Here is a 27,040-nt window from a genome sequence, read left to right as displayed (position 1 = left end):
CTGCATCGACTCTGGGGTTTTCCTTGCCCCGGAGCGCCACTGGGCAGCCGGCCGAGTGGCCAGGCGCTCTCACTCCCAGCTCAATTTGGGTCACGGGGTGTGTGTGTCAGCGGTTCCCCCAGTTGACACGTCGGGTGTCCCTGGTTCCCCCTCGGCGGTGGCAATGGCAGCAGCAGTCTCAGCAGCCCGGAGCCAGCCTGGTAGCGCAGTTGGCCCTGGCTGGCTTCAGGAGCTGCTCACTGCTGTGGCGCCCGCCGTTTTGCCTTGCCGGGAGTCCCCGAAGGATGTGTCTTGTGCCGTTGAACCAATCACGCAACATTCATTCCCTACTAATAAATCCACAACACTTAAAATATAAATCTGGGGACATTAAATGAAATCTGGGGACGGATTTTGTTCAGGGACGGATTTGTAGATCTGGGGATTGTCCCCGGGAAACGGGGACGTCTGGTATGTTAATCTTAGGGTATGCTAATCTGCTCTAGATTTGTGTAGGGTACAGTCTTCCCATCTATTAACAGTACCCTTCTGGCAGGTTCAGAGCACATCATGACCACTTTAGTTATCACAAACAACCTGGCAAGGTAGAACAGTCTTGTTGCAAATGGGGTGAACTGAGACGGCGGCAGCAGCAGGGTGATTGGCCTTATGGCAGCAGCATTGATATCTCTGGATTTTGTGTGTGTGTGTGTGTGTGAATTCCAGAAATGGGAGGCCAGCCATTTAAACCTAGCTCCATTTCCACCAAGAAAAACTGTTTGCTGCTTAATAATTGTTTGGAAACAGTAGTGCTGTATGGAAGTGAGAGCTGGACCATAAAGAAGGCTGATTGCCAAAGAATTGATGCTTTTGAATTATGGTGCTGGAGGAGACTCTTGAGAGTCCCATGGACTGCAAGAAGATCAAACCTATCCATTCTGAAGGAAATCAGCCCTGAGTGCTCACTGGAAGGACAGATCCTGAAGCTGAGGCTCTAATACTTTGGCCACCTCATGAGAAGAGAAGACTCCCTGGAAAAGACCCTGATGTTGGGAAAGATTGAGGGCACAAGGAGAAAGGGACGACAGAGGACGAGATGGTTGGACAGTGTTCTCGAAGCTACGGACATGAGTTTGACCAAACTGCGGGAGGCAGTGCAAGACAGGAGTGCCTGGCGTGCTCTGGTCCATGGGGTCACCAAGAGTCAGACACGACTAAACGACTAAACAACAACAACAACAAATTGTTTGGAATAACTCTGCACGTTGTCAGTGGATTGTCTTAAAATCAATTATACATCTGTCTAATTTGCAAATTTAATGAGTCCTGATTTTAAAAAAAAATGGGGGGGGGAGAGAGATTTTCAGTATGCTCACCCCCACACCCATTTTTAAAGCAAGCCGATATAAATGGTGCTGGCAAATTCAAGTTTCCGGAATGATCTGGAGTTTTAAACAATAGCCCCAAGAAGTGCTCCCCTACTCACAAGGAAGCCAAGTCACTTGCAAAGTGGTGATGCTGCCCAAAAATGATGCTTCACACAGGCATGCACTGAACCCAAACACATTACAGGCCTTAAATTCAACCTCAGCAAAGGGACCTTGTTGTACATCCCAGGTCAAGTTACCTTGCTGGTATTTTTACACCCATCTCGGGTCCCCGTCTCTAGAAATAACAGCCTGACCTTTGTCTGAGGTCAAGACAGGAAAACAACCTTGGAGAAAAGAGAAATCTGGAAAGGTTTTTAAGGCGACTTCAGCAAAAAAGCGGTGAGCCGAAGTGGGGAAGGGGAAAGACCCCCTTGATAGAGCAGAACAGCCTCTGCAAACATAACATTGTATGCAGGAGCGGCAGTAAGGATCGTAATAGCACAAAAATGGAAGGGGGCAGAGGTGCCATCGGTTCAAGATTGGTTAAGTAAACTAATTGAGTATATGAATCTGGATAAAATGACAGCGGCCAAAAGGAACATATCAAAACAGAGAATTCAAAAAGAATGGAAGTGGAGGAACACCTAAGGAAAGAAGGTATAAATAGTGAGTTGGTAGTTTGTCTAAATTAATTTGAATATCGTTTAAAGAGAATGGATGATAAGTAATGGGGAAAAGATTCACCCGCGAGGGGTGGGAAAATATAAGAAGAAAACAGGGAAATTAAGAATTACTAGAAACGATATATTAACAATTGGAAGCATTTTTATTTTTATCTTTATTTTTATTTTCATTTCATTTTTGTATTCTTTGTCTTTATTCTTATTTTTATTCTTTACATCTTTATATCTTTATTTCAATTAATTAATTTGTAATCAACTTACACTTAAGTTGCATATAATTTGTACTTAATTTGCATTTTTTGACTTTGGTTATTTTTGTGTTTATTTTGTGTTCATTTTGTGTTTGATGGTTTTCTATGTAACGTTTTTAAAGAAAGAAATAAAGGTTGTTTTTTTTAAAAAAAGAACGGCCTCCCAAAGGATTAGCAAGCTATTTTGGAGTTCTAACTCTTGGAAGGCCAAATATCACAACAATATCTAACAAGAGGGATTATTTAGCTGCGATCCCTGCATTGCATAGATGGTTCTTGGGTCCCTTTCAAGCCTACGATTCTGTGATTGTAATACAAACCTTTTCTCCTTGTCCCATAAGGCTGGTAATCCCATGGCCAAACTAGTTGGGCAGTAAGGAAATTCAGGAGAGAGGGTGTTCTGGAATACATAATTTAATGTGGAACAAGGCGTTGCGGTGGCCACTTATACAGAGGAATTTTTAAAAAATAAAAAGAGGAAGATTATTATTGTGGTGATGACAATTTGTCAAATAAACTCCGGAGAGGATAGAGGCCTAGGCAAGGCAAGCCTCCATATTCAGGCGCAGTCTTATCTCTCGGGAGCAGATGGGCAAAATAAGATGTCCTTTCCTGCCCTGCTGGTGACCTTACACTGTTTCATTGATTCGCTGGGCTCAACTGAGTTTTCTCATTCTGTGGATATGCATTTAAAACCCACCACTTGTTTTATTGTAAGCGCTTTTGGGTTGCCTTTGCAGAAAGCAGGGTATAAATATGGTGATTTTTTTGGCTAAAAATCCTGCCACGTCCGTCACTAGGAATGTGGGGGGTGGGATATTAAATCAAACAATGTATTTTGGGTATATAGGATAAGTTATTCAAGAATTCCACCTGCCTCCTTCCTTACCAACTCCCCAGCCCCCACTCACAATGAAATATTTGAGCCCCCTAAAGTTAATGGGCATAGCCATTCAAATGGTGTGCTTGTGTCTCATCTTGTGATCGATTATGTGGGGTGTTGGGGGATTACCTGCTCCCCCATAATATTTTATTCAAGTCCTCCCCCCCCCTGCTTCATTCTAACGGTATAATTTTTAAAACTGAGATGGCTCCACTTCAGTGGAGCATAGGAGACCCCGCATCTCAAGAGTCGTGGGTTCGAATTCCCTTCCAACGCTACAGTTCTATGATTCTTCTTACTTATCTCTCAAGTCTCTGAATCTTGAAGGAGGGAGGAAATTAATCCCTCGCAGGCTGCTGGCAGATGGCGCTGAGGAGACGCAGGCCAACCAGACTATTAAAAGCTCCTTGCCTTTTAACTTAACTGCTCCCCCCCTCCCCTCTCCTTTGTCCCTCCTTCTGGCTGGCTGTCTCTCGCTCGCTCGGAGGTACCTTTTGGCGCTGGTTGTACAGATCTCCGGCAGGGGCTCACCTGGCCCGGGAAGGGAGAGACACCCCCCCTTTTGCGCACCTGCCTCAGGTCCTTGCACCCCCCCCCTCCTGCCAGCCTGGATGGCGCTTCGGATGCTGCAGGTCGTCGGCCGTCCTGCGCTCCCGGCGCTGCCGCCGCCGCGCTGGCTATTGTGAGAGCAGCAGCAGCCCGGGGTTTCCTGGCGAGCGGAGAAGCCTGCATCCCGGCCTCTGCAATGCTGTCTTTGCGGTCCAGCCCTCAACCTTGAGCTCAGCAGCCACGATGCCAGAGAGCGGGGCAGGAGCGGCGCCGGGCTCCCAGGAGAGCGAGCGCCACAAGAGGGGCGCCACAGATGGCGAGGCGTCCGGGCCAGCTGCCACCGGGGTCCTGGGTGAGTATTTGGCGGGGTTTGGACCACCTCCGTGCGCTATCTCTTGGGAAGGTGGGGGCCCAACAGTGGTGCAAGGGTGGGGGGGGGGTGGAAGAGAGATGAGGCCGGATTTTCCTGCTTTTCGGGGGTGCCCAGCAGACTTTGCCAAAGTTCGGGGAAACCGAACCTTTGGACCCGACTAAACCCGGGATACGGAAAGGAGGGTCGGCCGGCGCGAAAGGAGAGATGCCAAGCGATGCGGGGCATTCGTGGTACCCGGGAAAGCGCATCTCTTGGGCGTCGAGCTATTGTCTCGAAATCGTTAAGCCCCTTCCGCTTTCGAGGAAGGAAGACCCTCGCCCCAGCCTTTGTTTTGCAATGGCCTGCCACGGGTTTTCGGGAAGAGGGTCTCCGGAAGCGTTTCGGGGGGGGGTCCTCCTTTCCCCGGTGCGTATTTTTACGCACGCTTGGACCCGACACCGTTTTCGCCCGCTCGTTCTCTCCGTCTGATGTCATCCTTCCACAACGTGCAGGGGATGCTCAGCCCATTCAGAAATTCTCCTCCGCCGTACGCTCCTGCGGAGGAGGAGTGCGGAATTGCCGCCGGGTGGGCACAGAGCGGGAGAAGCAGCCCCGGCGCTGCGGTCCACTGCGGATGCTACCCGAGCCGCTTCTCGGGATGGCACCGCCGGGGAGGCGTCCGAGGGGCTCGGAAGGAGCACGTGTCGCTTGAGCTGCGGACGAGGAGGAGGCCGAGGGCCGTGGTCTGCCGCTGTGCCGAAGGAGAGAGGAAGCGCAAATACAAATGCCGGAGGCCTTTCGACCGCACCAACCAGGTTCTCCATACTGGGACCCCTTTGGGTAGCTTGAGGCTTTGCGCCTTGACGCTTTTCGGCACGGTTCGTACTGTTTTTGCCCCCAATGGCCTGGGATTTATTTACATTTTTAAAAAATAAAAAATAAATAAACTCAGGCTATTCCAGAAGAGAGTCCCTCACCTTCAGCCCAGGCAATTCGGATGTGCTTAACAGCTGGAGATGCTTTGACCAGTTTGGTCCAGCTTCTACCCCTACAATGGGTGCAAATATCTCCAGGTGGCAGATAGACGTCTAACCATGGGTGCCAGCTCCCTGGGTGCCCGAGCACCCACAAAATCCCCTGTGAAGGAGCCGGGCACCCACAAATATCTGGGCCAGGGCCATGCACGCTGCATGGCACCCACAGCCATGGGCACCCGCGGTTGTGGGGCCAAGCTGGCACTCCTGAGTCTAACAGAGGTTCCTCTTCCACCACCAAGCTGCCAAACCACCCCAGTTGTCTGAGTGAGCGACAGCTCTTTGATTCTGCAGCAAAGGTGACCTTAATTCAGCCTCCCCAAGGTTAGGAGTGGGGAATCTGGGGAGGGATGCCTGCAGATCCGGCAGAAAGAGCTCAGGGCAACAGGGCAGGCCTGCTAAGGACCTGAGGCTCCGCTGAGAGCCCTAGGGAGGAACCAGGAACACCCACCTTCTGCTAATGAGCACAACTGCTCATGGAGGAAGGGAGAAGTTCCTGAGCTATGGTTTGAAGCAGAGCATCTCAGTACCATGGCATGCCACAGAGGTCCACTTTGGATGTGTATTGTTCGCCGGCCCCTCCCCCTTCCTCTTTTGTCTTGGGCCTTCTGGGAATGGAGAATTATTCCCAGTGCAGAAGTGCAGTTTGTTGGAAGATTCAGGACAGCTTAAAGCAGGGGTCAGCAAACCTTTTCATCAGGGGGGAGGTCCACTGTCCCTCAGACGTTGTGGGGGGCCAGACCATATTTTGAAAAATATAAATATCCTGCAAGCTGGTCCCACAGCTGCCTCCGGACCTGGAGGAAGAACGCACTCTGCACGTGCTCAGGAGTGCATCTCGCCGCCACCCACTCACCGGCATTGTTGACGAGCAGCAGCCGCTCCATCGGCCCATCCCCATGGAGCTCCCAGACGGCGTGCACCACGCGCTGCGGCCTATCGTCCGAGGCCAGGTCAGCGGGTAGGCCACGCACATGGAGTGCCAGGCAGGCGGCGCACAGTTCACCCTCCAGCTGCTGCAGCGCGGCTGCCAAGCGCGCCACCAGCAGCAGCGCCAGGCGTGGGGCCAGCAGGCGCGCCAAGCTCTGGGGGAAGCCCCGCAACACACCCGTCACAATGCCCATGGTGCGTCCCAGACCTGCTGCCCGCCTGCCAACCTCTCCATCCATGGCGCGCTGGGTTTACGTCAGCGCACGGGCAGCAAGGCTTCGGATTGGCTGCAGGAACTTCCTGCAGCCAATCTGAAGCCGTGCCAGTGTCGCGGAAGTCAGTCCCCGCGCGGTGAGGTGTCCATAGTTTCTTTTCAAGGAAACACTCAGTGGCGCTGGTTTAGCTCAGCACAGGGACTAGGGCCGGATTTCAGAGCCTGGTGAGCTGCATCCGGCCCCCGGGCCGTAGCTTGCCGACTCCTGGCTTAAAGGAAGGACATCTTCACACAGCGCAGTTAAACTACTGTATGGAACTCCCTCTTGCAGGAACTCCCTTTGAATACCAGTTTCTGGGAGCCACAGAAGGAGAGCTGGTGAGCTTCCCATTGGCGCATCTGGCTGGGCACAGTGAGAACAGGGTACTTGACCAGATGGGCCACTGGCCTGATCCAGCAGGGCTCTCCTTATGTCCTTGCATTAAGTCAGGTGTGTTAGGAGTTCCAATCCAAGGAATGCAGTAATTTACCGAGGCTGATTCAGTTGGGCCTATTCTGTTTTGAAGAGAAGTGTACCCAATTTTGCTTCCTGCTAACTTTGGTGAAAACCCAGCAGTGCCAAACCTTATTAAGTGTGCGAGAGAAATGAGATCAGATGCCAGATGTACAGTGGTACCTCGGGTTACAGACGCTTCAGGTTACAACCTCCGCTAACCCAGAAATAGCACCTCAGGTTAAGAACTTTACCTCAGGATGAGGACAGAAATCGCGCAGCGGCAGCAGCAGGAGGCCCCATTAGCTAAAGTGGTACCTCAGGTTAAGAACAGTTTCAGGTTAAGAACGGACTTCCAGAACAAATTGAGTTCTTAACCCGAGGTACCGCTGTACCTGCATTCGGTCTGATCACTTGCCACAACAGTTGCAAAAAAAAAATGTTTTTATTGCAGCAATTTGCAGGGGAAAGATTTGGTTTGCAGGAACCAGTGTGCCAAACCAAAACGCTTGGCAAGGCCTTAGCTGCTAGGCCATCACAAACCTCCAGGCAACAGGTTTTTGTTTTTAACCCTCTACCGGTTAATTGATGGCGCAGTCCTATGCGGACTTACTTGGGAGTAAGTCCCATGGGATTCAGCAGGACTTGTCTGCTGAGTGAAATGCACGTAGCACCAGGCTCGTTGGGAAGAAACAGGTTGTAAGCTTTGCAAAAAGCATTTGGGTTCCTGTTGGATGTTTGGTTAACAAAGAGAAGTTTATCAGGAGTTGAGGTGTTAAAAAGGAAAAGCAGACCTCCTCGTCCCACAGGCTGACCTAATCGGAACTAAGTCAGGGAACAGGATATACTTTGCAGATGTTTCCGGATGTACGGGCAACAAGAATAAGGAATACAAAACACAGGGCATAAATAAGTCTTCCTGATTCAGGGCCAACATCGCTGGAACTGTGCCGATTCTGAATGCTGAAGGGAGCCTGCATTTTCAGAGTTCTGCACCACATCAAACATTCATCGGGAAGTCGTTGCTGCCCCAACCCCAGCTATGTCCTGTATTTTTCTCTTTCCCCTGCGCTGGGATCAACGCCCTCCTCTAAGGCTATGTTGCTGCCTGCCAGTGCGCATCTATCATCTGCATATATTCTCCCAGCAATGCCAGCCTCTGCCCCCACTCTTCCTGTGCCAAGGCTATCCCTGGGCACCCACAATGCCTGGACTGTTTCCTTCCTTGCTCCGAGAGAAGCAGTCTTTATTCCCGCCCAAGCAGGACCCAGATGACTGGGATGGGTAAAGAGAGGCCTGCTTTGTAAGACTCCGATCCACGCTGGATGAGTGGGGGGATTTTTTTGGGTGGGGAGAAGTTTTCAACGTCCTTCTCCAGAACCTCCCCAGCTTAGCAGCGGAAGCCGAATCCTGAAACCGATTCAGCCTGGTGCGTAGGACGAGTTAGGAGCCCATCCACATATCCCAGAGGAAAACTGGGTTTGCTGAAGCCTGCAAACATGGACCAGATTCACAGCTCACTTCTTAACCATCCTAGAAAGGACGGAGTTGGGAACTGTGCAACATGTCAACTCTCATCAGTTCCAGTAGCTAGCATGCCCAATGGTCAGAGACGATGGAAACTGGAGTACGGGAACATCTGGAAGGAGGGAGGGGGCTAGGGGAGGGCGTAACTCAGGGCACAGGTTTTTTTGTGCAGGGTGTCGAGAGGTGCTGTGTCCTTCTCAGGCACCCCCCAGCTCCCGAGAAGGACGCAACAGCTCACAGCGCCCGGCGCTGTTTTTGTGAGTCTTGCAGAAGCAGAGGGTCTCTCAACCCTCAACTGAGAAGAAACATTCCTTACTCCATGCAAGAGACGGAAGAATGTCTCTGTTTAAAGAAGGGGCGTTTCCTCCCAAGAGTCGGGAATGCCTCTCCTTAGATCAAGGAAGAGTAAACTTGTGGCCCTCCAGATGTTGCTCAGCATTAGAAGTCGACACGACAGAAGTTTATAGAATTTTTAATATACAGTGGTATCTTGGTTCTCAAACTTAATCCGTTCCGGAAGTCCGTTCCAAAACCCAAACGTTCCAAAACCGAGGCGCGCTTTCCCATAGAAAGGAATGCAAAACGGATTAATCCGTTCCAGACTTTTTAAAAACAACTCCTAAAATGGGAGTTTAACATGGATTTTACTATCTAACAAGACCACTGATTCATAAAATGAAAGCAATAATCAGTGTGCTGTACTATAAAATAAATAAGACGGTACATGGGACACGGGTGGCGCTGTGGTCTAAACCACAGAGCCTAAGGCTTGCCGATCGGAAGGTCGGTGGTTCAAATCCCCGCGACGGGGTGAGCTCCCGTTGCTCGGTCCCAGCTCCTGCCAACCTAGCAGTTCGAAATCAAGTCAAAGTGCAAATAGATAAATAGGTACTGCTCCGGTGGGAAGGTAAACGGCGTTTTCCATGCGCTGCTCTGGTTCGCCAGAAGCGGCTTAGTCATGCTGGCCACATGACCTGGAAGCTGTACGCCGGCTCCCTCGGCCAATAGAGCAAGATGCGCACTGCAACCCAAGTCATCTGCAACAGTGACTTTAATAATAGTAGTAGTAGTAGTAGTAATTATTATTATTATTATTATTATTATTATTATTATTATTATTTCCCGTTCTGGTTGCGTTGCCCCAGCCACTCTTTTTCTACAGATGACTAAGGGCCGGGTGGAATTGAGCGGGGGATTTTGGGGGCCAGAGAACTGACGGGGAATTGATTTGGGGTGAAGGATCAACAGAAGGATTTTCCCGTGGGCACCATTGGGCAGGGGGAGCCACCAGGCCTGCCTTCCGCACAACACTTGGGAGCCTGAATTCCATCTCTGCATATAAATGAGCATATGTAAGATTTATGCAAATTTGTGTCTGCAAGCAAGGGGTGGGGATGATGGGCATGCCCCAAATCTTCCTAAGCCCTTAGCGAAGCGGATGGAAAGCTAGAATTACTTTTGGTCGGCGCAGAGCTTCCGAGAGGGAGGTGGTTCAGGCCCCAGGGAACCCCCTGACCCCATTATTTCCCTACTTAGGGCAGCGAACCTTTGCTTGTTATCGCTCTGCGAGGCCTGATCCGAGAGAAGCTGTGCTCTTTGCACCTCCTTGGCTTCGAACCAAGGCCTCTTGCCGTTCACACCCATTTCCTGCCAGCCGTTCCAGTCCGGCCGGATTTTTTTTGTGGCGCAAGGTATCTGTGATGCCTAGAAGGTTTCTAACCCTGTGTTGGAGGCAGTAAATGTCTCTGAATACCCATTTCTGGAAATCACAAGTGGGGAGAGTAATAATAACAACAACAACAACAACAACAACAACAACAACAACAACAACAACAACAAACAACACTGTTTTAAAGAGAACATGTTGGTATATATAGACTAAGTTTGTAAAGTAGACTTAGGAAATACAGTAATAATATTCCAAGAATATTAAAGAAGAGATGTGTAAGATGCGATGTAAAGAAGAACTTTAAGGGATAATGAGTTTTGGAGGAGGAAAGTCACATGGGAGTATTAATATTTTATTTTTATTTTTTCCTTTCCTTCTTTTTTGTTTTTCCTTTATTATATGGGTTATTATTTGTATTTGTATTATTTGTATTTCTGTTTATGTGAGTGATCAATGTTTGCTTGCAAAATAAATAATCTTTAACAACAACAACAACAACAACATATTTATACCCCACCCATCCGGCTGGGTTTCCCCAGCCACTCTGGGCGGCTCCCAACAGATTAAAAACAGAATAAAACATCAAACATTAAAAAATTCCCTGAACAGGGCTGCCTTCAGATGTCTTCTAAAAGTCTGGTAGTTGTTTTCCTCTTTGACATCTGTTGGGAGGGCGTTCCACAGGGCAGGCGCCACCACCGAGAAGGCCCTCTGCCTGGTTCCCTGTAACTTCGCTTCTCGCAGTGAGGGAACCGCTGGAAGACCCTCGGAGCTGGACCTCAGTGTCTGGGCAGAACGATGGGGGCTCACCTGTTTCACTCAGGTGGTGCCTGGGGGCTCCCCTTTGGAGGCATCCGGTTAACGAACAGGATTCTGTACTCCAAGGGGCCTCCTTTGGCCGGATGCAGCCGCTTCAGGGCTCTTCTTTGCTTCTCAGGATTCCTAAGTGGAGCCTCCAAGGATAGAGCCAGTCTACCTTAGAATGGCGGAGAGTGGAGATTAGATATATAAGCTAATCACCAAACTCAGATATATAAGCTAATCACCAAATGGAACCTTAAACCTAGGTTGCGGTCGCCACAATGCTATGTCTAGCCAAAATTCTTTTTTCCAATGAAGAAATAATAATAATAATAATAATAATAATAATAATAATAATAATAATAATAATAATCTATATAGCTTTATATTTAAGGAAAACCATTTACAACACATTAAAACATCAAATGCAACTATCCAGAACAAAACAAATTCAGGCTTCTGGGAAAATATTTCAGATCCTTCCCTGACATTTTGCTTCCCCCTTGTTTATTTACCTACTCTATTTATACGGCTGCCCCATAGCAGATGGACTCTAGGAAGGCAGGGTGGTGTAGTGGTTAGAGTGACAGACTAGGACCTGGGAGATCAGGGTTCGAATCCCTACTCCATCATGAAGCTCACTGGGTGACCTTGGAGTCAGTTGCAGCCTTTTAGCCTACCTCACAGAGGCATTGTAGGGATTAACTGTAGAGGGGGGTGAATCATGGACTCCTTGGAGAAAAAGGTGGGAGAGAAATGCAATGAATAAGTTCTTCTGCTGATCTGCTTAAGGAAGCTGGAGAGGCCAGCCAGATGGAGATGTCTGTCGCCAGCCCGGCACCCAGAGATCTCCATGTGGTCGCAATTGGACCCACGCCAGTCAGAAAACGCGCCTGGCGCCTGGCTAATTTCTAACACTGAGAGAAAGCTACTGCTGTCCCCATTTTTTGAGGGTTTGCCTTTGGAGCACTGTGAGGACAGGAGGCTGGGCTTAGATAGGCCTCCTTTGGGTCGGATCCAGCAGCCGAGCTCTTATGAATCATACGAACATGTGGCAAAACTGAATGCCCTTTGCACCTGTGAGTTTTTCTACACAGACAGGCGTACAAAATAGCCAAGGTGACCTGTCTTTGCATGGCCTGGCGGCTTTGCTTTCAAGCCCTGGATCAAACCTTGTTCTTGCCCCTTAATTTTGGACTTTTCGTTGTTCGGGAGAAGAGGGACGGATGGGAAATAGAACAAAGGAGACCGCCTGGCCCCATGCATCCGTTCTGGTGGGAACTCCATCACCGGAGGCGGTTGCCATAGAGACGGGTAGCGTTTAGCAGCCCTGCTCCTTCCCCTCCTCTTTCCACTGTTTTCCCAGTGGAAGGTGCTGAAGTGGGGAACTTACTCCTGCTGGCATCTATCTGGGGGTGGCTTCAGCAACCAGGTAAGGGACCTTGAAAAGGGACCTCTTTGATGCAGTTGCCGAGGGGCAAGTTGTTTTGCACAGCACCATCCAGCAGAGATGAGACAAACTGGGGAGCTTGCTTTTGAGGCATCGAGTTTTAGGCCTGTCGTAAAAAATTAGCAGCTTTCGGCTCACACTGCAAACCTTTCTTTCCGACTGCAGAGCAACGGGGGCTGGGCTTTCTGTTCTTATCATCGTTTCACGGGTTTTCATTCTGACGGCTTTTGGGGGGGAACTTGTTTCTCAACGTTGCCGCCTTTGTCCCTGTTGTGCACCTGGGTCAGGATTGCAAAGGAACTGGACGTGAGATGGACTGCAGGACGGAAAGCCATGCCTGTTGGATTTTTGCTGCCAAGGTGGCCAGAGGGGACGCTTGGCAACCCTGCAGAGAAGGAGCAGGAGTTAACTATTGGTGTGTGTGGGGGGGACCTCCAGAGGTGCTTTGTTGCGCATTCGTGATTATTTGTGCTCAGAACGGCACCAGGGGGGTTATGCGCTATCCTGTTTTCAAGACTGCAAAAGTTTCTGGACGGACGGACACAGCACTTGGTTGCCTTACCTGTGCATGTCCCCAAACTTCCTGCCTGAAAGGCTGGAACTTTTCATATCGTCAAAGTTCTGGTTATTTATTTTCTCCCACTTTTGCTCCGCTGAAGTGCCCCCTCCGGGTGCCGCTAATGCAATAACATTTGGGAAGCAGTGCAGAAAGGCAGATGAGGTGGAATGATGTATCGAAAGTGAAGGATAAACCCACCAGCGAATGCACAAATGTTACATCAGTAACATGTTGCAGTAGACCCCTAACATAAGCGCCAACTCCATGGGGCTGAGGACAGCTCAGCCCGCCCCCACCCCCCACCCCCCTGGATGCAAGGATGGGGCTCAGAGGGCCTTCTCGGTGGTGACTCCTGCCCTGTGGAACGCCCTCCCACCAGATGTCAAGGAAGTAAACAACGATCTGACTTTTAGAAGACATCTGAAGGCAGCCCTGTTTAGGGGAGTTTTTAATGTTTGATGTTTATCGTGTTTTTAATGTTCTGTTGGGGGATGCCCAGAGTGGCTGCAGAAACCCAGCCAGATGGGCAGGGTTTAAATAATTTATTATTGTTGTTTGTTGTTATTTAGCTCAGGTCAAAGGGGCAGCTATCGTGTTTCCAACAATAGGTGACCTGATGCCCCAATAGGAAGGCTACTAGCTAGGTGCAATGCCCAAAATCTCCCCCTGCTTCTCCCTCCCCATGGCATCTTGTGCGCATGGAAACTCCATTGGTACCCACCAATTACAAACACAAGCCCATGTTCTATGAGCAGCTGGTTCCACCCAGAAAGACCCCAAGAACGGCGTGAAAACGGCAACATAGAAACGTGAGGTTCTAGTCCTCAGGTTTCTGAATGCCAATTTAAATAGCAAGATGCATTCCACCGAGTTGAGACCGGGTGGCCGTCCTGAAGGGAACCACACCTTTGCACCTCTGGCGACATCCCCCTGTGACGGTGTTGCCAACTGTTTTTTTGTGGCTGTGCTCCTGCGCCTTTAACATTCATTCATTGAATTTATATACTGCCCTATACCCAGAGGCCTCAGGGCGGTTCACAAACAAAGATCACAATATAGAAAATCAAAATAAAAACAATCATCCAACAACGACAACAACAACACCCCCCAAAAAGAGTCACAATATAAAGGATATAGGATGTTGATTAAGTCAGCCAAAGGCCTGGTTAGAAAGGAATGTTTTTTTCCTGGTGCCTAAAGGTGTATAGGGACCCAGGTGGCGCTGTGGGCTAAACCACTGAGCCTAGGGCTTGCCGATCAAAAGGTTGGCAGTTCGAATCCCTGTGACGGGGTGAGCTCCCGTTGCTCGGTCCCAGCTCCTGCCAACCTAGCAGTTCGAAAGCACATCAAAGTGCAAGTAGATAAATAGGAACCGCTACAGCGGGAAGGTAAACGGCGTTTCTATGTGCTGCTCTGGTTTGCCAGAAGCGGCTTTGTCATGCTGGCCACATGACCTGGAAGCTATACGCCGGCTCCCTCGGCCAATAATGCGAGATGAGCGTGCAACCCCAGAGTCGGTCACAACTGGACCTAATGGTCAGGGGTCCCTTTACCTTTACCTTTACCTTTAAAGGTGTATAATGAACTTCCCTGGGGAGAGCATTCCACAGATGGGGAGCCACTGCAGAGAAGGCCCCGTTCTCGTGTTGCCACCCTCCAGACCTCTTGAGGAGGCGGCACACAAAGAAGGTTCATATGAAGAGAGGCAGTCTTTGGGGTATTGCGGTCCTGAGCCATTTAAGGCTTTATAGGTCAAAACCAGCACTTTGAATTGGGCCCGGAAACTAATCGGTAGCCAGTGCAATCGGACCAGGTTCACTGCAATATGCTCAAACCGTCTTGCCACCCGGTGAGCAACCTGGCCTCTGAATTCTGCACCGGCTGGAGTTTCCGAACCGTCTTCAGAGGCAGCCCTACATATAACACATTACAGTAATCCTCACGCTCAGACGTAATTTCTGCGGTAAGGGATGTAATATGGGCAACGATTCTTTGAAACATATGCTTTTACCGTGTCCCACACTTACCAAGCTTTGGGAGAAAATGCTGGACTCTGTAAATAAGACACTACCGGGAGGGGGGAGAGTTAAAGATTTTCAGAGGTGCGTATGCTCTTGAACGATATATACCCACTGGATGGAAATTGACAACAGGACAGTGAAAATGGTGGCCAAAGGACTGATAAATTGGAAGAATAGAGATTTGTTGTCGTTTAGTCGTGTCTGACTCTTCGTGTCCCCATGGACCAGAGCACGCCAGGCACTCCTGTCTTCCACTGCCTCCCGCAGTTTGGTCAAACTCATGTTAGTAGCTTCAAGAACACTGTCCAACCATCTCGTCCTCTGTTGTCCCCTTCTCCTTGTGCCCTCCATCTTTCCCAACATCAGGGTCTTTTCCAAGGATTATATAATAATAATAATAATTTATTATTTATACCCCGCCCATCTGGCCGGGTTCCCCCAGCCACTCTGGGCGGCTTCCAACAAAACATTAAAATACAGAAAGAAAGATTCTTCTCTTCTCATGAGGTGGCCAAAGTATTGAAGCCTCAGCTTCAGGATCTGTCCTTCCAGTGAGCACTCAGGGCTGATTTCCGTAAGAATGGATAGGTTTGATCTTCTTGCAGTCCATGGGACTCTCAAGAGTATCCTCCAGCACCATAATTTGATACAATTCCTCTTATTCAGTGGCTCGACAACGCGGCAATATTGGCAACATATGAAGGGACTGCTTATAGACGCAGACTTTCTTTGGATAAATGCAACGATATCTGGAAGAAGTTTACACAGATATATTAGTTTATTTAAGAGCTGGTCCTCGACCGTAATAATAAATAAATGTAATAAAAAATATTAGTTTATTGACAATTCTATGTGTATTAGGATAATAAGAATATACACATCTGTACATTAATTTATGTTTTATTTCTCTCTTTTTTATTCATTCTCACTCACTTTTTTATTTCTTTTCCTGTCACACTCCTACCTTTTTATACATGAAATTCATATATATTTGCATGGGTTTGGGGCAGGGGTCTGCAACCTGCGGCTCCGGAGCCGCATGTGGCTCTTTTACACCTTTGCTGCGGCTCCGGAGCGGATACGAGGGGAGGAGGCGTCTGAGCCATGCGCTGCCTGAGCCATGCGGCGGCGGCCGCCACGCTCGCCAGACACTCTCGCGGTGCCCACCGCCGCCAGAGCACACAGCTGCGGCTGTGCGCCTGCGCCCCGCACGGCGCCCGCCGGAGTCCACAACTCCGCTGTGCGCGTGCGCTGTGCAAAAAGGACGCGAGGTGACGTTAGCAGCCCGGAGAGCGTGGTCGGCCCCCTCCCTGCATCAGCCCCTCCCCGCCGCATTTCTGCAGCCAATAGGCTCACGGGGGCAGGGGCGGAGTTATTTATTTTTTTAAACTGGCGCGCTTCTTCCCACCCAGCAGCAGAAAAGGCTTGCGGGCTCGGAGCGCGTGTTTGCTGCTGCTGCTCCTGCCTGCGGCCTGCCTGTGGCCTCCTGCCGGCCTGGTCAGGAGATTGAGGTAGATGTATTAATGGGAGCAACTCACATGAAACCATACAGGTGTCCTAATAAGGGAGTCAGAGTTTTGCCCATTCCCAGTAATCAAGGCAGCCCAAACTCAAAGTTATTTTTATAATGACGAGGATGACATTGGGCCCTCATTATTAATTATTATTTACATCAGGTACACTGGGGCCCTGATTAATTTTCTATGGTATTTTGGGGCATTGATTATTGGGCATAGCAAATTTTGCTATGGGGCCCTCTGATTTCTAATTACGTCCCTGTTTTGCGGCTCCCAGTTTATTTTTTTTCTTTGGAAACGGGTCCAAGTGGCTCTTTTTGTCTTAAAGGTTGCAGACCCCTGGTTTGGGGCAACTTTTTCGGCTACATGGCTGTGAGCCAGACTAGCTTTTAAAGGCGTAGGAGGAGCACACCTAGTTTTGCTTTCGAAAAGTTGCCAGCCCGGTGGAGATGAAGATGCAAGGCCGGCCTTGGTCCCACCTGCCGCCGTCGTGCACACCCCTCTTGAGAGGCGGGGTGTTTTAAGTGGCTCATCCTTGCTCTCCTTCACCTCACAGATAAGCTCTTCGGAAAGAGGCTCCTGCAGGCCGGGCGATACATCATGTCCCACAAATCGTGGATGAAAACGGTGCCTACAGAAAACTGCGACGTGCTGATGACTCTGCCAGGTGCGTTTTGCCAAATTAGGCAGTTTCAGTTCTTTGGTTCAAAACAGAGGGACATAGGAGGCTGCCGGCCGACAAGTCAGAACTCTGCTCCACCTAGCTCAGTTTTGCCTACACTGGCTGGCAGCAGCGGCCGTCCAGGGTTGCAGGCAGAGGATGCGGGTGGCGCTGTGGTCTAAACCCTGAGCCTCTTGGACTTGCTGATTGGAAGGTCAGCGGTTCAAATCCCCGCGACAGGGGGAGCTCCCGTTGTTCAGTCCCAGCTCCTGCCAACCTAGCAGTTCAAAAGCACACCAGTGCAAGTAGATAAATAGGTACCACTGTGGCGGAAAGGTAAACGGCGTTTCCATGCACTCTGGTTTCCATCACGGTGTCCCGTTGCGCCAGAAACAGTTTAGTCCTGCTGGCCACATGACCCGGGAAGCTGTCTGCGGACAAACGCCGGCTCCCTTGGCCTGAAAGCGAGATGAGCGCCACAACCCCAAAGTCGCCTTTGACTGGACTTAACCATCCAGGGGTCCTTTTCCTTTATGTTCCTCCCCCCACCCCCCACCCAGCGAACCCAGAGAACAGTAGGGACAGACGGCATGGGACGGAGCCTCCACACCCAGGCACTGTCTACCCGCAAAGCCGCAAAGGAAAACGGGCAGGTGCAGAAGCTTCCAGATCAGTTCTGTGTGCTGAAAAAGCCGGCTTTGCCAAGGCCCTGGTGGGTGGCGGCTCCCCTGAGCCCCCCCCCCCCATTCCGGGCAGGGAAACAAAAATTGCTGCATGTTAGTTTCAGGCTCGATCGCTTGTAATCAGACACTAGGCTGGGCGAGAGGCCAGACCGTAATGAAGTATGGAGGAAAAGGAGAGAGAGAGAGAGATGAGTTTCTCTTCTTAAGCCTTCCGATGCCCCCCCCACCTTTTGATCAGGAAGGTCCCCTGCAGGAACCTGGCAATTGCGTCACTCATCCGATTTATTTTTTTAAATTCATTTCATTTTGTAACGTACATAAAGCAGAGAGGGCGTAATTGTAACGGCACATGAAGGTGCAAAAAGAGGAAAATTAAACTACTAAGCAGGCACATATAATGTGTACTGTGGGAGCTTGTTATTTCAACCCACGTGCAAGAAAAAACCGTCCCCGTTATCGGATGATCAAGTCTGGTTACAGATTTTCCGTTCTTAAAACGGTGGTTCCGCTGTATACTACTACGGTACTACTACAACAAACATCAAACATGTGATAAAGCAATGCCAAGTCATATTAAAAATGCCTGGAGGTTCTAGTCCTCATTGAAACCTCAAATTACATGCAATTTTCTCCCTTATGAGGGACCCAGGTGGCGCTGTGGGTTAAACCACAGAGCCTAGAGCTTGCTGATCAGAAGGTCGGCGGTTCGAATCCCTGCGACGGGGTGAGCTCCCGTTGCTCGGTCCCAGCTCCTGCCCACCTAGCAGTTCGAAAGCACATCGAAAGTGAAAGTAGATAAATAGGTACCGCTCTGGCGGGAAGGTAAACAGCGTTTCCATGTGCTGCTCTGGTTCGCCAGAAGCAGCTTTGTCATGGTGGCCACATGACCCGGAAGCTGTCTGCGGACAAACGGCTTTATAGAGCGAGATGAGCGCCGCAACCCCAGAGTCAGACACGACTGGACCTGATGGTCAGGGGCCCCTTTACCGTTACCTTTTTCTCCCTTATAGCTCTGTTCCAGAGGGAGCATTCTCCAAGGGCCCAATGTAAGATTTGGGTCTGTTGTCCATTGCAGTGTTTCTCAACCTTTTTTGGGCCACGGCACACTTGTTCTATGAAAAAAAATCCCGCGGCACACCAACTCTGTGCCGCCCTATAATTAGTTTAGTTTGGAGGGGAGACGTAATCATTACACACACGGGTGCAAAAAGTGCATGGTGTAAAAGTTGGAGTTTAATAGCAAAAGACTGTTGAGGGGTTCCTTTGCGGGTCTGTTCTGCATTATGTCCTTGGCGGAGCCACTCGCCGCCTTCTCCCCGTGCGCGCAGCCCCGGCGGCGGAGTTTCTGCAGCGGAAGGGAACAAACGACGGACCGACCTCCGATCGGTCCCTGTCTGTGTGGGCTGGGGCTTCTTGGTGAGGCTCCCTTTTGAGGCTCCCACATGCGGCTCCGGAGCCGCGGGTTGCCGACCCCTGGGCTAGCAAGAAGAGCACCTCACCTTCTGCAGGACTCCTTGCCGAAGAGGCCGCTCACTCCCGCGCCGACCAAAAGACTCCCGGGCGCCGCCAGCAAGAGGAGCGAGAGCGAGACAAACAGCCGCGGTGGTGGCTGTTGAGAGCTGCGCTCGCCCCGCCCCCGTCGGGACCCGGCCGGCTTCCTTTCCGGCGGGTCAGCGCCCCTAATGGCGGCCGCCAGTCACGTGACAGGGCAGCAAATCGCCCTTCTCGTCGCCAGCGTCTCCCGGCACACCAACCAGCGTCCCGCGGCACAGTAGTGTGGCGCGGAACAGCAGTTGAGAAACGCTGGTTCATTGAATTGCAATTATGATTCAAGCTGCCTAGATCACATATAAGACCAATACTTTTCACATTATTATTATTATTAATCGTTACATTTGTACCCCGCCCAACTGGCTGGGTTGCCCCAGCCACTCTGCGTGGCTTCCACCATACAGTATAATAAAACACCACACATTAAAAACCTCCAGATACAGGACTGCTTTCAGATGTCAGTGGTGCAGTTCTTTTTCGTATAATTTTTTAATTTGATTTTAAAAATGTATAAACATTCAACAAAAAACAATTCAAAATCCAAATATCGAGATTGCTCTGAATCAATCCCCTGACTTCTCCCCATCCCTTCCTTAGGCCCCAATGATAATATTTACAACTGCATATCAATACTTATCCAAATTTTTATCCTTCTAAATTATCCATACTTTCCATTACTTTACAAGTGCGGTTAAAATCCTGCTGATGTTCTAACCTGCTTACAGTGGTCTCATAGATAAATTATAAACTTCCCCCATTCTTTCTTTAAAATTCTTGTCTTCTTGATTTTTGAACTTCCCAGTTAATTTTGCCATTTCGGCGTAGTCCATCAACTTCATCTTTACCTGAAGAAGTGTGCACGCACACGAAAGCTCATACCTATGACAAACTTAGTTGGTCTCTAAGGTGCTACTGGAAGGAGGGCGTTCCACATGGCAGGTGCCACCACCAAGAAAGCCCTCTGCCTAGTTCCCTGCAACTTCGCTTCTCACAGTGAGGGAACTGCCAGAAGGCCCTCGGAGCTGGACCTCAGTTTCTGGGCTGAACGATGGGGGTTAAGTTGTGGGCTCACTGTACCGTTTGATTGTAGAAAAGTCTCAAAGCGGTTTACAAAAAAAAAAGCAGGGGGAGAGATAAAAGCAATAAAATAACGACTAACAAAATTGCAAGCATAACGTAAAAACACGCAGGAAGTTGAAAGTGCAGCAGAATACACTACATATTTCTAAGCACCTGGGGAGGCTTGTCCGAAAATGAATTTATTCAGCAGGTGCCAAAAACAGCACAGTGATATCGAGAGGCAGGGAATTCCAGTGTTCTTTTTTAACAGGTACATTAAATAAAAATCAGTCGAAAGATCCCTAACTGGTTGATCCGAGCGTTTGAACCAACCACCGCAGCCTCAGAGTGCCTGAAATCCGTATCTCGCTCACTCTCCTTTTCCAATTGCCTCTCCAGACACGACCGACGACCACACGCTTCTGTGGCTGCTGAACCACATTCGCCTGGGGATTCCGGAGCTCATTATTCAGATACGGCACCACAAGCACACCCGAGTCTACGCCTTCTTCGTCACAGCGAACTACGAAAGGCAGGTCCCGTCTCTGGAGGGTGGCAGGTTTTGGGTGGGCTGGCGGGAAGCAAGGAGGGGCTTTTGCCTTTTAAAACCATGTCAGAATTATAAAGAATTCCAGTCGTACCTTGGATCCCGAACGCCTCGCGAGTCGAACGTTTCGGCTCCCGAACGCCACAAACCCGGAAATGACAGTTCCGGTTTGCGAACATTCTTTGGAACCCGAACATCTGACGCGGCTTCCGATTGGCTGCGGGAGCTTCCTGCAGCCAATCAGAAGCCGCGACTTGGTTTCCGAACGTTTTGGAAGTCGAACGGACTTCCGGAATGGATTTTGTTCGACTTCCGAGGTACCACTGTATAGGGCTTGGGGAGGAGAGAATTCAGGATAATGCCTCCACTGGATATGGGCTAGAACTTTTCCCACGCCTACCTGGTGATGCTATCGGACATGGATGGGGCTTTTTGAAGGGAAGGGAAAAGTGAAGGCAGCCTTCCCTCCTCTAATATATATATATATATATATATATATATATATATATATATATATATATATATATATAGTATTTTTTATTATGTCCTGAGCAAATCTATCGTCTGTTGCTTTAAATCGTCTGTTGCTTTAAAGATGAATTTTAACAAGGAGAAATGTAAAGTGCTACACTTGGGCAAAAAAAATGAAAGGCACAAATACAGGGTGGGAGACACCTGGCTTGAGAGCAGTACATGTGAAAAGGATCTAGGAGTCTTGGTAGACCACAAACTTGACATGAGTCAGCAGTGTGATGCAGCAGCTAAAAAAGCCAATGCAATTCTGGGCTGCATCAATAGGAGTATAGCATCTAGATCAAGGGAAGTAATAGTACCACTGTATTCTGCTCTGGTCAGACCTCACCTGGAGTACTGTGTCCAGTTCTGGGCACCACAGTTCAAGAAGGATACTGACAAGCTGGAACTTGTCCAGAAGAGGGCAACGAAAATGGACAAAGGCCTGGAAACGATGCCTTATGAGGAACGGCTTAGGGAGCTGGGTATGTTTAGCCTGGAGAAGAGAAGGTTAAGGGGTGATATGATAGCCATGTTCAAATATATGAAAGGATGTCATATGGAGGAGGGAGAAAGATTTTTTCTGCTGCTCCAGAGAAGCGGACACGGAGCAATGGATTCAAACGTTAGGAAGAACTTCCTGACAGTAAGAGCTGTTCGGCAGTGGAATTTGCTACCAAGGAGTGTGGTGGAGTCTCCTTCTTTGGAGGTCTTTAAGCAGAGGCTTGACAGGCATATGTCAAGAATGCTTTGATGGTGTTTCCTGCTTGGCAGGGGGTTGGACTGGATGGCCCTTGTGGTCTCTTCCAACTCTACGATTCTATGATTCTATGAAATCAAGATAAATCAAAAGTCAAAGCAAGCTCATTTCGCTCAAGTCTGATCGCCAATGCAATATAGAAACTTATTTGCGCAGGTCTGTGTCTCGAGGTATGTATAAATTGGTCATCTCTGTAGTTTCATGGTGTATCTTTGCATATTCCTCACAGTGTGAAAAGAATATCCTTTATCTCCTTTTTTTGGCTGAACGGACCAAGGATGGTCGCAGGCAGCAACAAATAAACTTTGACTCAAGATTGTTGTCGTAGCTAGCAGGAGCGAAACCCTGAAATTAGGTTAGAGGATATTAAGTCGCCAGCGGGCTGCACCATCTTCTCTTGGCAACTTCTGGTGGGGATAATGCACAGCAACTCGCCTTTGAAGGGGAAAGAAACGTCGACAGGAAATAAACGTTGCTGCCGTTGTGCATTTGGCAGAGCTGGGAAATTAAGAAAGGAGGAAACTATTGCTTTGCAGACCAAAAGCTGCAATAGCTGATAGGTTTGTCTAGTTGCCACTTTAGCTGCTTGGGCTTCAGAGCATGTGCAGACTTTCTGCCCTCTCAGTCTCCTTTCTCCTCCCCCTCCACCCCCGTTCTTCTCGGCAGCTTGCTCCGGGGGGCTGATGAGATCGGCTTGCGGAAGCCGGTGAAAGCGGAGTTTGGAGGCGGGATGCGTAGCTTCTCCTGCGAGGAGGATTACATCTACGAGAACATTGAAAACGAACTTTATTTTTTCACTTCTCAGGTGGGTGATGCCCCCAGGACTAGGCTGTGGGGGATGTGATACATAGGTGGCAGTAGAATACAACATTCATTGTTTTCCTAGAGTGGACATGCAAGAGGATGTTTGTTTCAGCCGGTCGAAAACTTCCTGTTTCCTCCTGGGCTGGGACATACTTCCTCTTGCATGTGAGTAGAGGTGGGCGTGACCTTACCTGTGCAGGTAACAGAACCACAAGGCATGCAGCCCTCCTCCCCTCTTTTTCCATCTTCCTTTCATCGTGTGAGCTGCAGTGACTACCCATATTGGGTGGATCCACATGTATATACTCTGTAACTAAGTCTGCCTCCAGGGATCCATCTGTGAACTGAATGTGTGAGTAAACCTCTTTTATATACCGCATCTTTCCGTGTATAAGACATGGTATACAATTAAAAAACAGGATGAGACATTTTTCTTGTATGCTGTGATAGCTGCAAGAACTCTGATCGCATGCTATTGGAAGAACAATATCTTGGAATGGCAGGAGAAATTATTTGGCTATTTAGATTTGGATAATTTTACCAATTCAATTAAGAGGTATCCTAATAAGAAATTTCATCAAAATTGGGTTAAATTTGGAGAATACATGAAGCGACAGTGCCCCACGGTAAAATCTTGGGTCTATTTTTAATGCCTCTTATTGAGTTGGTTTGACTTAATTTAAGCTGACAAAGCTGAATGATGATGAATTCTCCCCCCCCCCCTTTTGTGAGTTATGATTTATTTGAGAACTATAGGATATATATATATATATATATATATATATATATATATATATATATATATATATGTAGGTTTGAGGGGAAGCATTACCAGAGTACAGTAATTAAAGAACCTGAGAGGGAGATAAGTGGAAGTCTAACAGGGGAGGAGGAGATATAGGGGAATAAATAAAGGTGTAAGGCAAATAGCAAATTAAGAATATAGTTGAATGTTTTTTGGTTATTTTGCTTTTGGATATGAATGAATATCTGAATGTATGATTTTCATTTTTGTTTGTTTGTGATTTCTTTATGATTATTATTATTTAAATTTGAAGTTGTATGATATTTTTTATGTTTTATTATTACTATTATTTATATACGATTTTGTATGATATTATTTCTGTCTTATTGTTTCTTTAGTGTGTTTGTGAATGTATTTTAATTTGAATCCAAATAAAGTTTATTTTAATTAATTAATTAATTTTTTAAAAGTATAAGACTAGTCCCCTATTTTGGGGGACTCCAAATTAAGAAAAACACCCTTCAGGCAACCTAAGGCCCGGGGGCCGAATCCGGCCCAATCAGCTTCTCAATCCGGCCCCCGGATGGTCCAGGAATCAGCATGTTTTTACATGAGTAGAATGTGCCCTTTTATTTAAAATGCATCTCTGGGTTCTTTGTGGGGCATAGGAATTCATTCATATTTTCCCCCACGGCTGACAAAAGTTGCTGACCCCTGTCTTAGAGGGTCTGAGGAAAAAACAGGGCCAGTGGGGGTGGCCTCCTCTCCTCCTGTTCTGCAGCCCAATGGAACAGCTGCCTCGCGTTTAGTAATGTTTCTTAAAAGAGCCGTAGTCGCCAAGACCCAGTTCTGGCTCAAGGTGGGAGGGGGCTGGTGACCCTGGGTGGTCCATTCACTGCTTTCCCCTCTCCCCTCTTTCAGGAACGTCAGAACGTCATCAGGTATTGGCTGGAGAACCTGCGGGCCAAACAGGGCGAGGCTCTGCACAACATCCACTTCCTGGAAGGCCAGCCAATCGGTGAGTGGGGATTGGGGCCAGAAGGCGGGGCATGTTGAGTGGCGTCTGCCTGCCTGAAGAGCTGAACTGAAATGTGTGCGCTGTCCAAACAAACAAACAAAATCCTTTGCTGGGTCTTCTGAATTTTGGAGAGTTTCTAAAATTTTGCTTTTGAAATTTGAAATTGAGTGGTGTCTGTCTGTCTATCTGAAGAGCTGGACTGAAATTGGTGCGCTGTCCAAACAACCAAACAGAATCCTTCGCTGGGTCTTTTGAATTTTGGAGAGTTTCCAACTTTGCTTTTGAAATTCAGCGGCATTTGAAAGATCCACAAAATTCTGGAATATTAAGTCATGTGTGCGCTTTTTATAAAATAAGGGAGGAATTGAGTAGGATTCAGCAGGCAGAATTCCTGGGCCAAATCTACCCCCTCTTCTGAAAGGGGAGCCATTACAAATTTGTTAACTCCGGCGGACGGGGGACAGGTTTGATATCCCCAAATTTAGATGCTTTGCTGCCCCCTTCAAATCCTGACCATCTCCATCACAAGGAATATTAAAAAATAGTTTCAATCAAAGGTAAATTTCTAAATGAAACGTATATTGTGATATTGGCACTATGCGTTCCGTCTAACTTTAGCTCTGAGATTTCGTTTTACTTTACTTTGAGCACCACACTGCAGAGAGTTACACATTTATCCGTTGTTGTGGGTTAAACCACAGAGCCTAGGGCTTCCCAATCAGAAGGTCGGTGGTTCGAATCCCCACGATGGGGTGAGCTCCCGTTGCTCTGTCCCAGCTCCTGCCAACCTAGCAGTTCAAAAGCACGTCAAAGTGCAAGTAGATACCTTCTCTGGCGGGAAGGTAAACGGTGTTTCCGTGTGCTGCTCTGGTTTCACCAGAAGCGGCTTTGTCATGCTGGCCACATGACCTGGAAGCTGTACGTCGGCTCCCTCAGCCAGTAAAGCGAGATGAGCGCTGCAACCCCAGAGTCGTCTGCGACTGGACCTAATGGTCAGGGGTCCCTTTACCTTTACCTTTATATTACATAAAAGAACCAACAAGAAATAAGCCTAAGTTTAAAGTTTAAAGCAATGTAAACACAAACCCGCTACGAGCCCAACCGGAAGAAGGAAACATAACATTGGCCATTGTCGTTCTTCTGCCACATCCTTCTAATTTGGCAGAAACTTGCTGGGGGAGGTACTGCTTCCGCTTCTGGGGAGAGGGGTTGGCCTGCCCACCCACCCCAAAAACTCATTCCACTCTTGGCGTCTGACAGGGCAAAGTAGGTCTGTTTTTAAACTCAAACGGCATGGCCTGCGATGGCATTGCAAAGGATTGGGGCTCAGGTAGCTGGTGTTGGGGCATCCAGGGTGGAAGGGGGCTTCTGCGACACCCCTGCCCCGCTCAGCTCCTGCGCCTCCCCCTTCCTTTTCTCCGCAGTTCCCGAGTTGGCTGCCCGGGGCATTCTCCAGCAAGTCTTCCCCATCCACGAGCAACGGATCCTCAACCGGCTGATGAAATCGTGGGTACAAGCCATTTGCGAACCGCAACCTTTGGGTATGCAATTCTGTCCTTCCCTGTCTCCCTACTGTCCTGAGAACACTTGGGGGCCCCACAGGTTCCCTTCCCCACCCCTGATCTAAAGAGAGATGCCCCCCCCCCTCAGGAGGCAATGCCTTTCCCAAATAGAGGGATTCCTTAATCTCGCACTACAACTCCCATCAGCCCTGGCAACTAGTCCTGGGGGCTGATGGGAGTTGGAGTCCAAAGATTTTCCCCACCCCTGATCTAAGGAGAGGCATTCCCTCCTGGGAAGTAGCAGGGTGCCTTTTCCAAATACAGTGGTACCTTGATTCTCAAACTTAATCTGTTCCGGAAGTCCGTTCCAAAACCAAAGCATTCCAAAACCAAGGCGTGCTTCCCCATAGAAAGTAACGCAAAACAGATTAATCCGTTCCAGACTTTTAAAAACAACCCCTAAAACAGCAATTGAACATGGATTTTACTATTTAATGACAACATTGATCCATAAAATGAAAGCAATAATCAATGAACTATACTACTATAAAATAAATAAGGCAGTATTGTAGATGATAAAAATTAAAAATAAAATAAAATTCTTTCCTGCACTGATGATAGTCATTGTTTGGATGGGGTCCCCCCCCTCCATTTCCGCAGTCACGCAATCCATCAGTAGCTGAACTGGGTTCCACACGGTCACAAAAACAAATGAACCGAAAAGCCTCAAAAACGCAAACGCAAAATAACTAGCAAAAACAAAAGCGCCAAACTTAATCTGTTCCGGAAGTCCGTTTGACTTCCGAAATGTTCAAAAACCAAGGCGCAGCTTCTGATTGGTGCAGGCGCCCCAGAAACAATAGCCGACAACCACATTGGACGTTTGGCTTCCAAAAAACATTTGAAAACTGGAAC

General features: G+C 48.6%; 1 protein-coding gene across 3 annotated transcripts in view; it reads left to right on the top strand.

Moving 5' to 3' along the window:
- The first annotated feature begins 1,851 nt into the window (after positions 1–1,851).
- ANO8 (anoctamin 8) overlaps positions 1,852–27,040 on the top strand; it is a 46,346-nt gene continuing 21,157 nt past the window's right edge. Inside the window, exons 1-6 of one of the 3 annotated variants that reach the window (XM_060275343.2) lie at positions 1,852–2,006; positions 16,839–16,949; positions 20,636–20,768; positions 22,723–22,861; positions 24,527–24,623; positions 26,048–26,164. In XM_060275343.2, coding sequence (XP_060131326.2) covers positions 1,976–2,006; positions 16,839–16,949; positions 20,636–20,768; positions 22,723–22,861; positions 24,527–24,623; positions 26,048–26,164 — 628 coding nt within the window. In that variant the 5' untranslated portion in view covers positions 1,852–1,975. Of the gene's footprint in view, positions 2,007–3,622; positions 4,068–16,838; positions 16,950–20,635; positions 20,769–22,722; positions 22,862–24,526; positions 24,624–26,047; positions 26,165–27,040 lie in introns of those variants that run through there. The other 2 variants (XM_088673030.1, XM_060275342.2) reach the window with 2 other exon arrangements.

Source organism: Zootoca vivipara, chromosome 6 (genome assembly GCF_965207765.1).
Source record: "Zootoca vivipara chromosome 6, rZooViv2.hap1.1, whole genome shotgun sequence".
Classification (NCBI taxonomy): Eukaryota; Metazoa; Chordata; class Lepidosauria; order Squamata; family Lacertidae; genus Zootoca; species Zootoca vivipara.
Note: the sequence above shows the minus strand (reverse complement) of the source record. Positions and strands in the feature narration are given on the sequence as shown.